This window comes from Lepidochelys olivacea (assembly GCF_965140295.1).
Source record: "Lepidochelys olivacea isolate rLepOli2 genome assembly, chromosome: 8".
Taxonomy (NCBI): domain Eukaryota; kingdom Metazoa; phylum Chordata; order Testudines; family Cheloniidae; genus Lepidochelys; species Lepidochelys olivacea.
Window position 1 is genome coordinate 102,168,091 of NC_140418.1, and position 14,325 is coordinate 102,182,415.

Consider the following 14,325-nt stretch of genomic DNA (forward strand, 5'->3'; position numbering starts at 1 on the left):
TTTATGGCCAGCAGAGTTAAGAATAGTAAAGAGGGGTTTTTGTGTGTGTGGTTTTTTTGTTTTTTTTAAATATACAAAAGAATCCCGACAATGGTATTGTACCATTACTAGATAGAAATGGTAGAATTCTCTATAACAATGCAAAAAAGGCAGAAGTGTTCAATAAATGTTTCTGTTCTGTGTTTGGGAGGGAAAACAGATGATATCATCTCATCCTATTGTGGTAATGCACTTTCCATTCCACTAGTAGCTCTGGAGGTTAAAGAAGCTAAAGTTAGATATTTTAAATCGGCAAGTCCAGATAACCAGCTCTTTTAAAACTGTTGGAGGCAAACTGAGGAGCTCGCTAGACCATTAATGTTGATTTTCAATAAGTCTTGAAGCACTGGGGGAAGTTCTGGAGGAAAGCTAATGTTGTACAATTTTTTAAAAGGGTAAACAGATGTGCTCTAGGAATTATTTTGGGGAAGTTCTATGGCCTGTTATACACGTCAGACTAGATGATCGCAATGTTACCTTCTGGCCTTGGTATCTGATCTCAAAATGCTTTGATAAACAAAGTTTCACCACACCTTTTGGGGAGGTAGACATGAGGTTTTTTTTCTAAGCTTTCTACTTGGTAGCAGAACTGGAGGACCCAAGAATCTTGACTCCAAATTCAGTCTAATCCTTATTGCTGGTAATAAAGTTCCTTCTGATGAAAAATTGTAAAATGCATTAGCACTCGTGAATAGAAACTAGAAACTCTAGTGTTAGGCTTGAACCTGCAGTCTTATAACCTACAGGATAAAGCCAGCTGAACCATATTTGCCCTAGAGTTGTTAGGGAACAGCAGTATCTTCTCCTCTTTGGCAAGGGGAGAGGCAGCAGAAAAACTGACTAAACAGTACATTTCTGGGTGGGAAGATATAACGCTCCCCTTAGTCATCCCCTGTTAACAGGATTGTTTGTTTGTTCTGAATTCTATTCTGTGTTCCTAAAGCTTTTGAATAGGTGCATTTTATAAACTTAAAGAAATACCCAGAAATCAGGAAATACCTAGTCATTCTAGACTTAAGTACACTTACTTAAATTCCCCACTCTAGGGATTTTTTAGCTGCCTGGGCTGGGAATACTGTGAAGGGCACACTCCATCCTGAAAGGGAAGGACCGCGCTACTTGAGCAGTCTTGCAGCTGTTTCTCTCCCAAACACCCAGCCCCCGGAGTAACACACTGACTCTGTTAGACACAACATCCGGGCCTCCATAATGGCTGAAATTTTGCCTCAAAACAGGGCTTTTACATGATTCCTATCTTCCCACTCTTGGCTCCCTATTGCGTATGTTAATAATACCTTGAGCGGGTGGGGAAGAAGTCTTATTGACCAAAAGCAACATTTTTATCTGTCCCATATTTATTTTGGCTAGGAGTGGCAGAGAAGTTGTGCTTCATGTAGATCAGATAAGGTGACATGATGGTTCCTAAGCTAGCTTGACTTCGCTCTTATAACTGTCTCCTATCCAGGTTACTAAGATCCATCCTTCAGTTCCTGAACTCTCCCTTGTCTTTGATGGCAGTTTCATAGAACCGAAACCAATGTCTCAGCCTATGGAGACCATGAATAACAAAAATCAACCACTGCTGGTACCTCAGCCTAATAAAAAAAAGACCTATTCAACAGGACCATTATACCAAAATCAATGCTCTGATAGCCATAAACAAAGCTTCAGCACCCACACTAGACATTCTTCATTGAGAAGGTTACCGAGCCAATTAAACCAGATCATTCCAACTTTAAAACCTAGCAGAGGAAAGCAGCTGCCACTACAGCAACAGTCTAATTGTAGGAGAGTTGGCCTTCAAACAAGAAAGAGTTCTGGATCTTCTTCCTCTTCATCATCCCCTTCCCCTTCAACACCTCGCAGTGGGCCCTCTCCTGATACGTCTGTGCATCAACCCAGGATGTCATCTGAAAGACTTGTATCTAGTCCTGATGGAGCCACACAAAGAAAAGGGGAACCTCCAGCAAGGAGACCCTCAACATCTAATTCCAAGCAGCCTCCTGGTGCCACACAGCCTCTCCAGTACAACTTTGCTTTTTCACCCCAGAACTCAAGAAGACCAACAGAACTGCAGGTGCCTGTCCCTCAAGTGCCATCTTGCTGTCCTGCTAGTGTCTGTAGTTGTCAGCTTCATGGACATATCCAATACAGTTCAACAAATGGTTGGCAAGGACTGGTTAAAATGGGCACCAATCATGCGGAAATCCAATCTGATGTTCCTCAAGAGAGCACATATTCAGTTTTCCATCAAAATGTCACTTGTCCAAATATTTGCTGTAGTCCAATACATACCCCAACTAGTTCTGTAACTCATGGGTACAATGGGAAAATGGGGAATTGTTCTCCCCTTGGTAGCAGCTTATCACCTGGATCAAGACTTGCTTCACATCCAAGCCCTTGCCATCTTCAGTCTGGTGCAGCACATTCAGCATGCACATATGCACCTGCCCCCAAAATGGGATCAGATAATGGAATGATGGGATTATCTCCAGATGCTTACAGGATTCTTACAGAACAGGACAGGCAACTGAAATTACTTCAAGCTCAGGTTTGTTTGGGAGGTTTTCTCCTCTGCCCTCTTACTGATAAATACACTCTCTGGTAAATATTTTCTAAAAATAACCCTAATGAAATAACTTGGTTATAGCTATCTTTTTGGTTGGAAGAAGGGATCCTGTCAAATTGGGACCCAATTCTCTAAGTAGGCAGCTCTGCTGATGATTGGTCTCCGTTAAAGAAAATTGAAAGTGATTTGATTTTTCTCATTCAATTATTTTGGAATTACAGTCAAGTAACGCAGGTAAATATTTGCTCTGCTTTCAGCAATCTGTTTAGTATTCCTAGGATATTACTTTCTGGGTGGGTAGAGACAGCTAACTGCACAGTTTAATGAGCCATGAACTAGTTTGGAATTAATATAAATATATGGTGAAAGCACAGTGCAATCTAATGTGTTTTCATCTACCATAACTTAATAGCTTACAACAGACTTGTGTGACCTTTTTTTGAGAAGCATGAATATCTCCATTGTTTGCAACATGCCATTGAAATTCAGCAGGGTCAAAGCACTGTGGTTGGACTTGTGCTTTTCTTTTGGTTGTCCTATGGAATTCCATTCAGGATAAATTAAGTGGTCATTTCCCTTCTGTCACTTGCATTCCTCTGGAAAATTGTCAGCCTCCCAAAATGGTAGCTGAACAAGATCATTCTAAAGAGCCAGGCTGCTTCCGGAGCAGTTGTAGTAATAGAAGGTGGAGCCAAGCCAGGTTCCCTTCCTCCTCCACCTCCTGATTACACCCCTTTCCCCCACCATGGACTCAGCATGAGGGACCAATGGCCCATTCTCTCCCTCAGCCTGGCCTCCAGGATGATAGCCTTCTCCTTCTGCGAGCTAGTGTAGTTCAAGTGTCAAATTGAAGCTTCAGGGTTCAAACCCAATAGATGATGCAAGAGGAAAGTGGAAGGACTGTAGCAATAACAGAACTTATCTGTTTTTTGTCTGTTTTAAGAAAAAACTAGGAAATGACATTGAAATAATATTATTTAGGTTGCAAAGGTAAGCCCTCCAAGGTTGATGCTAGATTTTTGGTTGCCCGTGAAACCTTAAGTCTGCCCCATTATGCATATGCATTATGACACCGTATTTAATTACATGATCATGTACTGTTTTTCCACAGTACCCCGGCCTCCTTCAGTGAACAGGATGGATGCAGAAGGGGGTAAATCTGGCCTTTCCAAGCTTTCATGTACTTAGCTTTGCAACCTAAACAATGTTTTTCTCCAGGAAAGGGGGGAGGTGCACCAAAGGGATAGTGGAAATAGGTGCATGAAAGCTTTTTGGTGTAGTTCTTCCAGCATGACCTTCATTTGCCTGCTATTCCAAGCTGAAAACAGACTCTTTAAATCATGCCAAACTCTCTGATGGTAATTAAAATACCATTAAATTTGTCTTGTATTGCAACATAATCAGAATTTGAATCCAGATCTTCAAAAATGAAAGTCTAGTATGGTAACTCACTGTCAGCTAGTGTCCTGAGTTTATTATACTTGCCATGCAAGTGATACTCTCCTGATAACTGTTCCAGATCCAGCGTTTGTTGGAAGCACAAACTCTTCAGCCTTGTTCTACGAAAACGACTATAGGTAACAATGCCCTACCGTCTGAGAAGCAGTTGGAATTTGTTGCCATGGAAACACAGTCTTCCCAAGGTTTACACATGAGAAAAAGTGTGAGCATTGCTGTAAGCACAGGTAACCCCCTTTTTTTTTTTAAATTCCTCTTCAGAATGACAATGATATAAACCTGTTCTTAATATTGCTTAGACTTCTCTCTTGGGCCTGATTTTCAGAAGTGCTGAGCACCCACCCATCTAGTCATAGTCAATCCGTTGTTAGAGGCTAAGCACCTCAGAAAATCAGGCCTGTCCTTTGGGAATTGTCATGCAAGGTCAGACAGGAGTTGTCCTTGACAAGGGAATGAAGGCTATGCGTTCAACCCGTGACTCGGTCACAAAAACTTTGGTCCCTTTTTCTATACGTGTACCTACTCTTGCTTTAGGTGTAATAGTTTGAATGCTGTATGGCGTACTATCAAATATTTATCCAGGACAACTTTAAGGTTCTCCATTTTTCTCCAATACTATATGCTAAGTACTGATGTCATATCTATCTTTGGGGGAAAATTAACTCCCTTTAATGTCAGAGTCACACAACTGAAGCCAGTAGGCCATAAACTAATGTATCTGGTCCTATTAACCTTTATTACAAGGTTGTGGCTGGTTTGGAGGGGGAGATGGGCACATCCCTTTCTTCAAAATGAATTTAGGAATATAATTAGTCTTGTATACCTCTATCTAGTCATTTTGTTTGTTAAATAAAACACAGCATTATTTGCTATTGTACATAAAGTAACAATGTTAATTTTGGCAGTTATTTCATTAACTAAAGGCAAGTTTCTCAGATTTTTTTTTCCGAACAGTGTTTTAGAACTTGTCATTTTAAAACCAAAAGCAAAATAAAACTAGAGAAAATAAAACCAAACACAGCAATGGCTTTAATTTCTGTAACTGTAGAGAATAAATGTATTTGAAAACCAAATGACCTTTTCAAAACTGTTAAAATCACAATCTGCATTAATTTTCTTCTGCTAGGTGCTAGCTTATTTTGGAACGCACCACGTGAAAAGCAAGACGACTCTGTGTGTCCAGTTAAACAAGAGGACACTGAAATATCTAAAGAAGATATAAGCATTTCTATGAACACTGAGCAAGATACAAGTAATACAAGTATTGCCTCCTCATTAAAGGCTGTTGACATACCCAGCTTTGTAGAAAGTAGCCATCTTGTAGAAGAAGGAACTAACCAGACTGGACTCAGGTAAATATTTGATTTGAAAAATCTTGTTTGTGGGTTGATAGTACTTGTTTACTGTTTAAAGTAACGTCATGTAGAAGCGACTGACTTTCTTACAGAACTTCGTCAGTTGGCATCTGACTTAATTAAATGTTGTGTATAATTCCTTCCTCCTTTTGCCTTTAATCCCCTGTCTACAAAATCATTTGTGCAGGCGTACCAAATATAGTTGCCCTTGGCAGTCAGGCACCGCTGGTGGCAGCAAAATCCCTTTAGGTAACTTTTTTTTAAAAATTGCAGAGATCTTCCAAGATCCTCCCCTTAAATCACCAGGGGAAACACTGCTATACTTGCTTATCATTTTCCTACATGAGCTCTGCGCTGCCAGCGTTAAAATTGCTTATGGTTCTCTGGGGCTGATTTATCCCCAGGACTAAAGGGTTGAAGGTCATATGACCTGAGTATCTCCCTGGATTCTTCTATGTTTCACACCTAATTACTGACTTTCTTTTTTTCCCTTGTGTTCTCACTGTACTAAGTCAAAATATAGAATCTATTAATGTGGCACCAGAATAAGCCATTTTGATTACTTTTAAACCTCCATTCACAATTTTACAATGATGTTAAGAAAATTTAACTCAAAGCGCTTCTTGTATTAGAATGAGATTAGTTTTCCATGCATAGATATTCTCAGTCTTTTCCCTTGATAAAGAATCAAGTGTTTTCATTTTCAGATAGCTACATAAATATAAAATTCTGATCCAGTACATTTCACAGATGTAAAAAGCTAAGTGAAGAGAGACCATTCAGGTCAGATTAAATTAGATGACTAAAAATAGTCATACTAGAAAAAGAGTAGTCATTAAATTGATAAACTATGGATTTCTTTACATTTAAAACTAACTTGGGGCTCTGAATTAGAATTAGGGAAGTAGTATATGCATGTAGTTTTAGTTAAATGTGAGCATTGGTTCAATCAGTCCTTTTCTAACATGGCTTGTTTTAGAGAGAACTCTAACTTGGCTTTATACACGTGAAGTACTTTGATGAATTCTTCATAGGAAGAATGCACAGTAGCACTGGGTTTTACCTGTTTGTTTTTGCTGGGGATAATGAATTGCTTCTCCTTGCAGTAATTGATAACCTGCATTGACTATCTGGCACAGCACATGATTTAAATCTTATCTCTTTCAACATGCACTGTTGATTGGTTTGGGTTCCGATATTTTCGCTATCGTTCATGTTTGTTTCTGGGGGTCACACAGAGATCTATCTGGAACCCCAGCATTATCGTTCCTTCTAGCCTCAACTGTTACACGTTTGTAGATAACACCCAGATACAGTAGTTTCCCCATGCCCTGTGATAGTTCACTCTGGCATATCTGCCTTTCTGATGTGTGAAGACTTGGAATCAGATTCTTTCCTGAAGCTCCTATTCATGTCAGTAACAGTGAAATTTTTCAGTCTGGACTTCACTTATCTTATGGTAGAAACCAGCTGAGTGCATAGCACTGTGAACATGACATCCATTCAGCCCAGGTTGATATTTTCTTTAAAACTATAGTATGTGAAAATATCGGTATGTGTTTACAGTAAAACATAGTAACAATTCTTATTACTAATATTAGTGTTAAAATGACTTCATGTTGAACTAAAAAGCAAAACAAAAAAGTCCCAAGGGCTTTGAAGAAGCAAAAAATTGCTGATGGTTTGAAAACGCTGATGCAGCAGGTGAAACAGATTAAGGCCAGAGGGGACATCATTCGTTCATCTAGTCTGACCTCCTGTGTAACACAGGCAACACAATGTCGTCCTAATGAAAGTATATCAGACAAGCATTCAGTCTTGTTTTGAAGACTTACTCCTGAGGGAATCCTTCATCACTGCGCGTGCACAGAATTCGTGTCCCCCGCAGCTATCTTTGCTTCTCCGGAGAAAAATGGCTTCTGACAGGGAAGCAAAGGGAAGCCGCAAGAGTAGGCCACGTTCCCCTCCCTGGCATTGCAGGCAGGTCAGTTCAGGTGCCTGGAGCAGCCGGTAGAGACATAAATCACTGCCGGGGAGAGGAAGGCTGGGAAGTCGTGAGAGAGAGACTCTGTCCCTCTTGCTCATTATTGAAACGTATTTGGTGTGGAGAGGCAGGGCTTTGGGGTGTTTCTGAGGAGTGGGGCAGGCTCTGTCCCGTCAGGCAGAACAGAATGTAGCAGCCTGCCTGCTTAGTGAATTGTTCCCATTTTCTTTGTGAATTCCCCACGGGAGTATAAAACAGGTGTAAAAGTTTTAAGGCTCCTTTACATCACTCTGGCAATGTAAAGGACAGTGGCCTTATAAATGCTTATGGTGCTTTTGTGATTAGACCTGGTCTAAATTTTTGTACTGAACATTCCTATCAAAATGTGCTCCATGAACTCTTTGCTACTGACCTTTCTGGAGCGGCTCAGTAGCCAATATAAATTGTGAGTTTCATTCCCCAGCCTTCACTTGCTCTTTAGTTGCTTATGATGTAACACAGAGCATATGGCTGCATATATTTGTTGATTAATAACTAGAAATAAAGTGTCAAACCTAGCTACGTTACTGTTAGGCCAGCTCCCATTCTCCATCTATTGTATTGTAGTTTAAATAAATTACCAAAATAATTGAAACCAGCATGATTTATATTGTGGTGTTTTGACAAATAAAATATGTGGAATTTTGCAGAATTTTAAAATATGTGCAGAATTTTTAATTTGGGGGGCAGAATTCCCCCAGGAGTAAAGACTTCAAGAGACAAAGAAACCACCACTTCCCTTGGTGTCTTGTTCAAATTGTTAATCACCTTCGCTGTTTAAAGAAATTGTGCCTTTATTTTCAGTTTTAAGTTGTCTTGCTTTACTTTCTATCTGTTGGTTCTTGTGCTCTTCTTCTTTTTGGTAGATTAGTAACCAGTATATCCCTCCTTATGAAGGTACTTGTATACTGTAATCAAGTCAGCTCTTGATGTTCTTTTTGACCAGCTAAACTGAGCTCCTGCAGCCTCTCTGAATCATTTTTGTAGCTCTTTACTGCACCTACTCCAATCTTTCAACATCTTGGAGAACATTAAGAGAAATTGAGAGATACAATTTTCCAAGATTTAGATTCATAAATTACTTTCAAACAAGGTAAAAAATAAATGGTGTATTAACTCATTGTTCTGTCTCCTTCAGAAATGAGCCAGTTTCCCCAACATGTGTTCGGAATTCACTGTTGGAAGAAAGCGCTAGCATGTATTTACAGACAGGACCCACAGAAGGGGCTAACAACCACATGGTGGCACCAAATGAACCAAAAACTGAGCATGCTGGTCCATCACTGCCTAGCCACCCATCCGATGATCAAAAGTTTTACCAGGACATATTGGTAACAGCATTTTAAAACAAACACTTTAATATCTGGCAGTCTTTCATATCTTACAATTATTTGCCACTTGTCATTCAGAGTGACAGGTTTCAGAGTGGTAGCTGTGTTAGTCTGTATCAGCAAAAACAACGAGGAGTCCTTGTGGCACCTTAGAGGCTAACAAATTTATTTGGGCATAAGCTTTCATGGGCTAGAACCCACTTCATCAGATGCATGGAGTGGAAAATAGCACTCCATACATCTGATGAAGTGGGTTCTAGCCCATGAAAGCTTATGCCCAAATAAATTTGTTAGCCTCTAAGGTGCCACAAGGACTCCTCGTTGTCCTTCATAGTATTTCTCATAACCAGAATAGGCTCCGTGCAATACACTACTTTGGCTTTCACATGGCTGAAACTGTGTATGGTTGTCACATGCATCTCAGCTCTTCTCCATGTTTTCTGTGGTGCAAAAGAGAGGCAAGCTTGTGACTTCCTTTTCGTGGAGGTTTAAATACTCATTCTGCCATTCACTCCCTTCTATGCATAAATGTTGTATTTTATTTTTGCACAACAAGTAATACACAACGTTTAGTGATACCAAGAGTTAACTTGGTTTGTTTGTCAGAATAAGTTTTTCATATCTAGCTGTAAGATAGTTTGATTTGGAGTAAATATGCCATAGATGACAAAGGAGTTTACTACAGAATCCTGTTTTGTGTTAAGTTCCTGTGACTTTGACTAGTTGGTCCACATGTGCTTATGCTTTTTTCCCTATGTAGGGTCAAGTAAATCACTTCTTAAAGTCACCCTCTGAAGAAAGTGGTTATCCATCTACAAAACAAACAATGGTCGGCAATGATGGTACCACATGTCGGAATATAAATAACCCAAAAGAAAGGAGTTCAGTATCTGACCCAGGCCTGACAGATAAAGATTGCGTGATTAGTGCAACCCTTAAGCAATTAAGGAACCTTGGAGTGAAAATTGAATCTCCTGACAAAATGAAGAAAAATGCACACAAAGTAGAGAATGCCAGGTAAAGTGTTAGCCTTCACTGCTCGTTCTCTTTCAGATAGAAAGACTAATAGGGACCAAAAGTGGGCAAGAAGTGATGCAGAAAGGGCCTAATGCATCACCTCCAGGACCACGTTTTTGATACTTGTCCACAGGGAACACACGCTTAGTCTGATCTTTTCAGTCTAGTTCATGCTAGGCACTACTAAGGCTGTTAGAAGAGAATGATGGGAAAGGCTGGACTCCATCCAGATATGTACACAGGCACTAGATACAGGATAGTCCTTTTTCTTTTCTTTATTTTTTAAAAATAAGAAAAATTAAAGGCAGTTCTCAAACTTGCGTTGGGGAGTGCATCTAGCTAAACCACGGAGTTCCTGCTCTCACAGGTTAAACAGCCATATTGTTCTTTAAGGAGTGGTGTTTGCTGCTAGGTGTATCCCAGTGCAAAACTCTGAGGACTGCTAGAGGCTTTCTTAACCAATGAAACTTTTAAAATAAAATCAAGCATCTCTGTATGCTGTCTGGCTGTTTCGAGCCCTTCTTTGTCTTGTGTTTCACTGGTGTAAGTTTAGTTGTCATCAGACTTGTGCATGAGACCAAAACTGGAGGGACAGCAAACACATGAGATGAGGACAGAACCAATCAATAAAGAGACGTGGAGAGCTTAGAGCAGTGGGGAACTGGAGGCAATGAGAAGAGGTCCAGGCCTGAACCCATGGAGAGGGCATAGATTAAAAATGGAGGGTGGGAAAATAAAGGTTACCAAGGAGCCAACCCAGCTGCACTTAAAGCAAGCTTTGTTTTCATCTTGAGAAAACACGTGAGACCGTGTTTCTTGATTCATGTAAACGAAGAGTTCTGGCTGCTGCAAAGGAGGTATAGCATCAGGCAGGCAGGGGGGAGATGTCTGTCTCAAGAACTTATCCCCAGTAGGAAAAAGTTTGAGAATTGTTCTAACTTGCGTTGCAGCAGGTGCTTTTTACCAAAATTTAAGACAGCCTGTATTACTGGCTGTATCAAACTTTCCCCACCATCACTCTCAAGCTTGTGTTCTATTAATATGTTCTGTTAACATGCTAATAGGGGTGAAACTATAAAACAAACTAGAGGTCTCCTTTCTTGATATACCTCTTAAAAAAAATCCTCCCCTCCTTCTGTCATCTTTGTGGCTGACCAAAGAGACCTTCTTTCACAATTGTCTGCAACACAGTAGGGAACAAGCTAAGAACAAAGTCCCTCTTGCTTGTTTTTTGGTGGTCTATTTTTTTTTTTTTTTTTTTTTGAGCCAAAAATTTTCCTCAAGTCCGTCTTTCGCTGGAGTACGTGGGTAGATGCCTTTTAGTCTCTTGATATTGGGGAAACTGGATTTCTTAATCGGACGCATGTAGCCTGTAATAGATGAAGTAATGAGCACCAGTATCTTGGAGCTTGTCTTGACTGTGTGTATTTTTATAATTAGACATTACAAGAGTTTAGGGGAACAAGGACAGGAAAGAGTGAATTTCCTTCACAGACTGAAAGAGGTCTTGAAAACTATATCCTTCCGAATAACAATAAAAGTCTCTTAAAACTTACCCATTTCCAAAAGCCTGAAAAGGGATGTTGGAAAAATCTCTAGATGGCCTGATATTATTTTGACATGAAGACAAAAAAGCAATCCTTAACCAGTTATTGGGCTCACAAGAGAGGCTGTCTTCCATCTGGATAAAAATATTGGGCAACATAGCCGTATATAAATAATAGCCAGCTCTCACATAGCACTTTTCACCAGTAGATCTCAAAGCAATCACTAAAGAGTCCAATGTGATCCCCATTTTATAGGTGGGGAAACTGAGGCACAGAAGTGCTATAACTTGTCCTAGGTCACCCAGCAGGTCAGTGACCAAGCTAGGAATAGAACCGAGGTCTTCTGAGTCCTAGGCCAGTGCTCTAACCACTAGGACACATTGCATCTCTGGGCAGAGATCAACTAACTATTAATAATTAGTTTCTGGGTGGTATATTGAACTGTTGGTCTTAACTTACAAAGCCCTAAAGCCTCCCTGAGGCTTCCTGTCGCCATGTGACACTACCGAAGTTGTGATCAGCATTGGATCAGGGATGATTATTCTCAATCCACTCGTGGATCTTTTTCTGTAATGCAGATACTATTAGGTAAGACGCACAATCTTCCTATGTGAGGTGTGTGTTAATTATGTGAACAAATAGCCTGCTTAAAAGCCAGATATTTGGGGTGGGTTAAGAGGTGGGGAATACGCTTCACTGTGTTGGTATTCTGAAATGACCATGGAACATTCACACGGTATAAAGCTAAATTAACTTAATTTTCGGTGCTTTGTGTTTTAGCGTATTGGCCTGCATAAATCCTGAAGCAGTGGTCCCTGGACTAAACTACATGTCATTTGTTAATGTCGGCATGAGTGGGTTAACTCCCAATGGAGTTGATCTGAGTATGGAAGCAAATGCAATAGCACTCAAATATCTAAGTGAAAGTCAACTGACGCAGCTTTCTCTCAGTCACGCAAGTGAAAAAACCCCTGAAGATTCATCTTTCCAAAACCTCTTGCATACAAACATGGACAAGAGCATGATGGGTCTTAGCTTAATTTCACCAAACAATATGTCCTTTGCAACCAAGAAGTATATGAAAAGATATGGGCTCCTACAAAGTAGTGACAATAGTGAAGATGAAGAGGAGCTGCAAACTCAGAACTGCAGCATCTCTAGTATTGGCAAGTGTGAAGATGTGTTAGAGACTAACTTTAAGCCAATGTCAGAGGGCTTTAACTTCGGGAAAGAATCTTCTGAAGGAGTTTGTGAAAAATTATCCATTAACCAGAAACCTTACAAGGAGTCAACTGGAAGTTATTCTTTGTCAGAATCCGATGGTCCTGTGTTGAGAAATATTACAAATGAGGTCTTTCCTCCAAAAATACTACATCAACCTCATGAGAACTCACAGCAGATTCTGAAGGATTTAAAGCCAAAACCCAAACTTGTAGCTGGGAAAGTAGAGTTCACTCAGCAACCGGACAGGGAGAACCTAAGAAATGTTCGTCTCTTCCCTGAAAATCTACAAACTCCCACCCTGGAGACATTAAATCAGACAGACAGCATGAGTTCAGTTGGTACCTTTCTTGATGTAAAACACCTCAGACAGTTGCCAAAGTTGTTCTGAACCTTTTTTTTTTTTTTGGGGGGGGGGGGGAGACTGGCAACCAGCATTTCTTGGATTTGAAGCCTTCTCAAGGTTGAACAAGATTAGAAGAAGCCAATGATTATGTTGCCTTTATAGGTCACTTAGCTTTCTTGGCAACAAATGACTAACAAAACTGAGTATGTGATACAGTGCTGGTCCGCCAGGTGCTCAGCTGACCAGGATTTGTCTGACAGATTTTTAAAGTACATATGTACTTTTTTGTTTACAATTTGGATACATCTTTAATATCCAAAAGGTCAATCAATTCAGAATAGTCTGGATGTAAGCTGTGCTCCAATATATTTTTAACTATGCCTGTTTCTTAACTTTTCAATTGCATTTTTTTAAGCATCATTGACATTTTTATACATTTATGCCAACACTGAGCTGTAGGGTATAATGTGTGGGTGGGAGTTTAAACTCAAATAGAATGAACTTAATGACTTTAAAGTCTACCCAAGCATGTGGCAGGTTACTGTATGTGGAAAAGCATAACCTTGATTTTAATTAGTATAAAATTATTTAAAATTCAGCCACAATTGCACATATAATAGATATTAAATGTATCATGAAAACCTAACAAGGACATCAGTAAAATTAGCACTTAATGATTTTTTTCTTCTCAATGAGTGTCTTCTATTTATTTGAAAAGTACATGTTAATCATAAAAGGCTAAGCAAATCCATAAGATACAAAACTGGCCTATTGATCTGTTGCTTATTTATGTTTGATGTGGTGGTTAATCCTTGTTAAAACACTTACAATCTAGCAATCACAGTTAACTGTTAAACGAGTGACTAACCTTGAGTAACATTGCAAGTATGCTGTTTCACATGGTTCAAACTTTTTAACAACTCTGAGTTCAATAAAGACAAGCAAACTAACTTGTTTACTTTTTGTTCTTCTGTGTTAATTTGTAAATTAACCTGTCATCAATGCTCTGGAGTGCATTACTGAAATAACCTTTTTTTATAATCCTATAAGATTTATACATTCGTTGAGTTCATGAATCTGTAATAAATTATTCATTCTCACTTGGTCCATTTCTGTAATGAGGTTTTAGTTGTTGGGGGTTTTTTTGGTGGGTGGGGGAGGTTGGTTCAGTATTTTTGCTGTTGTCACTAGCATCACTTACTAAATTACTTACAATCTTAAATATAACAGAAAATGGCATTTTGTGTACTGACTTTAATGGTAACCTCTCTACCTACTTTTTATCAGGTGCTGTCCAGCCATGTAAAAACAGTTCCTCCTGAGCTCTGTTAATTCTGACCTGCAGCATTGCTGTTTTTGAGTCCCCTGAGCAGAAGCTATTAATTGTCATGTTCAGTAGGAATCAAGGGAGATGCCTAA

General features: G+C 39.6%; 1 protein-coding gene across 6 annotated transcripts in view; it reads left to right on the top strand.

Moving 5' to 3' along the window:
- The window catches only part of STIL (STIL centriolar assembly protein), a 37,157-nt gene extending 23,301 nt beyond the window's left edge, over nucleotides 1-13,856 (top strand). For all 6 annotated transcript variants that reach the window (XM_084636489.1, XM_084636488.1, XM_084636491.1 and 3 more), the window contains 6 exons: nucleotides 1,505-2,590; nucleotides 4,128-4,293; nucleotides 5,193-5,418; nucleotides 8,583-8,775; nucleotides 9,536-9,792; nucleotides 12,120-13,856. In XM_084636489.1, coding sequence (XP_084492615.1) covers nucleotides 1,505-2,590; nucleotides 4,128-4,293; nucleotides 5,193-5,418; nucleotides 8,583-8,775; nucleotides 9,536-9,792; nucleotides 12,120-12,951 — 2,760 coding nt within the window. In that variant the 3' untranslated portion in view covers nucleotides 12,952-13,856. The remainder of the gene's footprint in view (nucleotides 1-1,504; nucleotides 2,591-4,127; nucleotides 4,294-5,192; nucleotides 5,419-8,582; nucleotides 8,776-9,535; nucleotides 9,793-12,119) is intronic.
- Nucleotides 13,857-14,325: the final 469 nt, after the last annotated feature.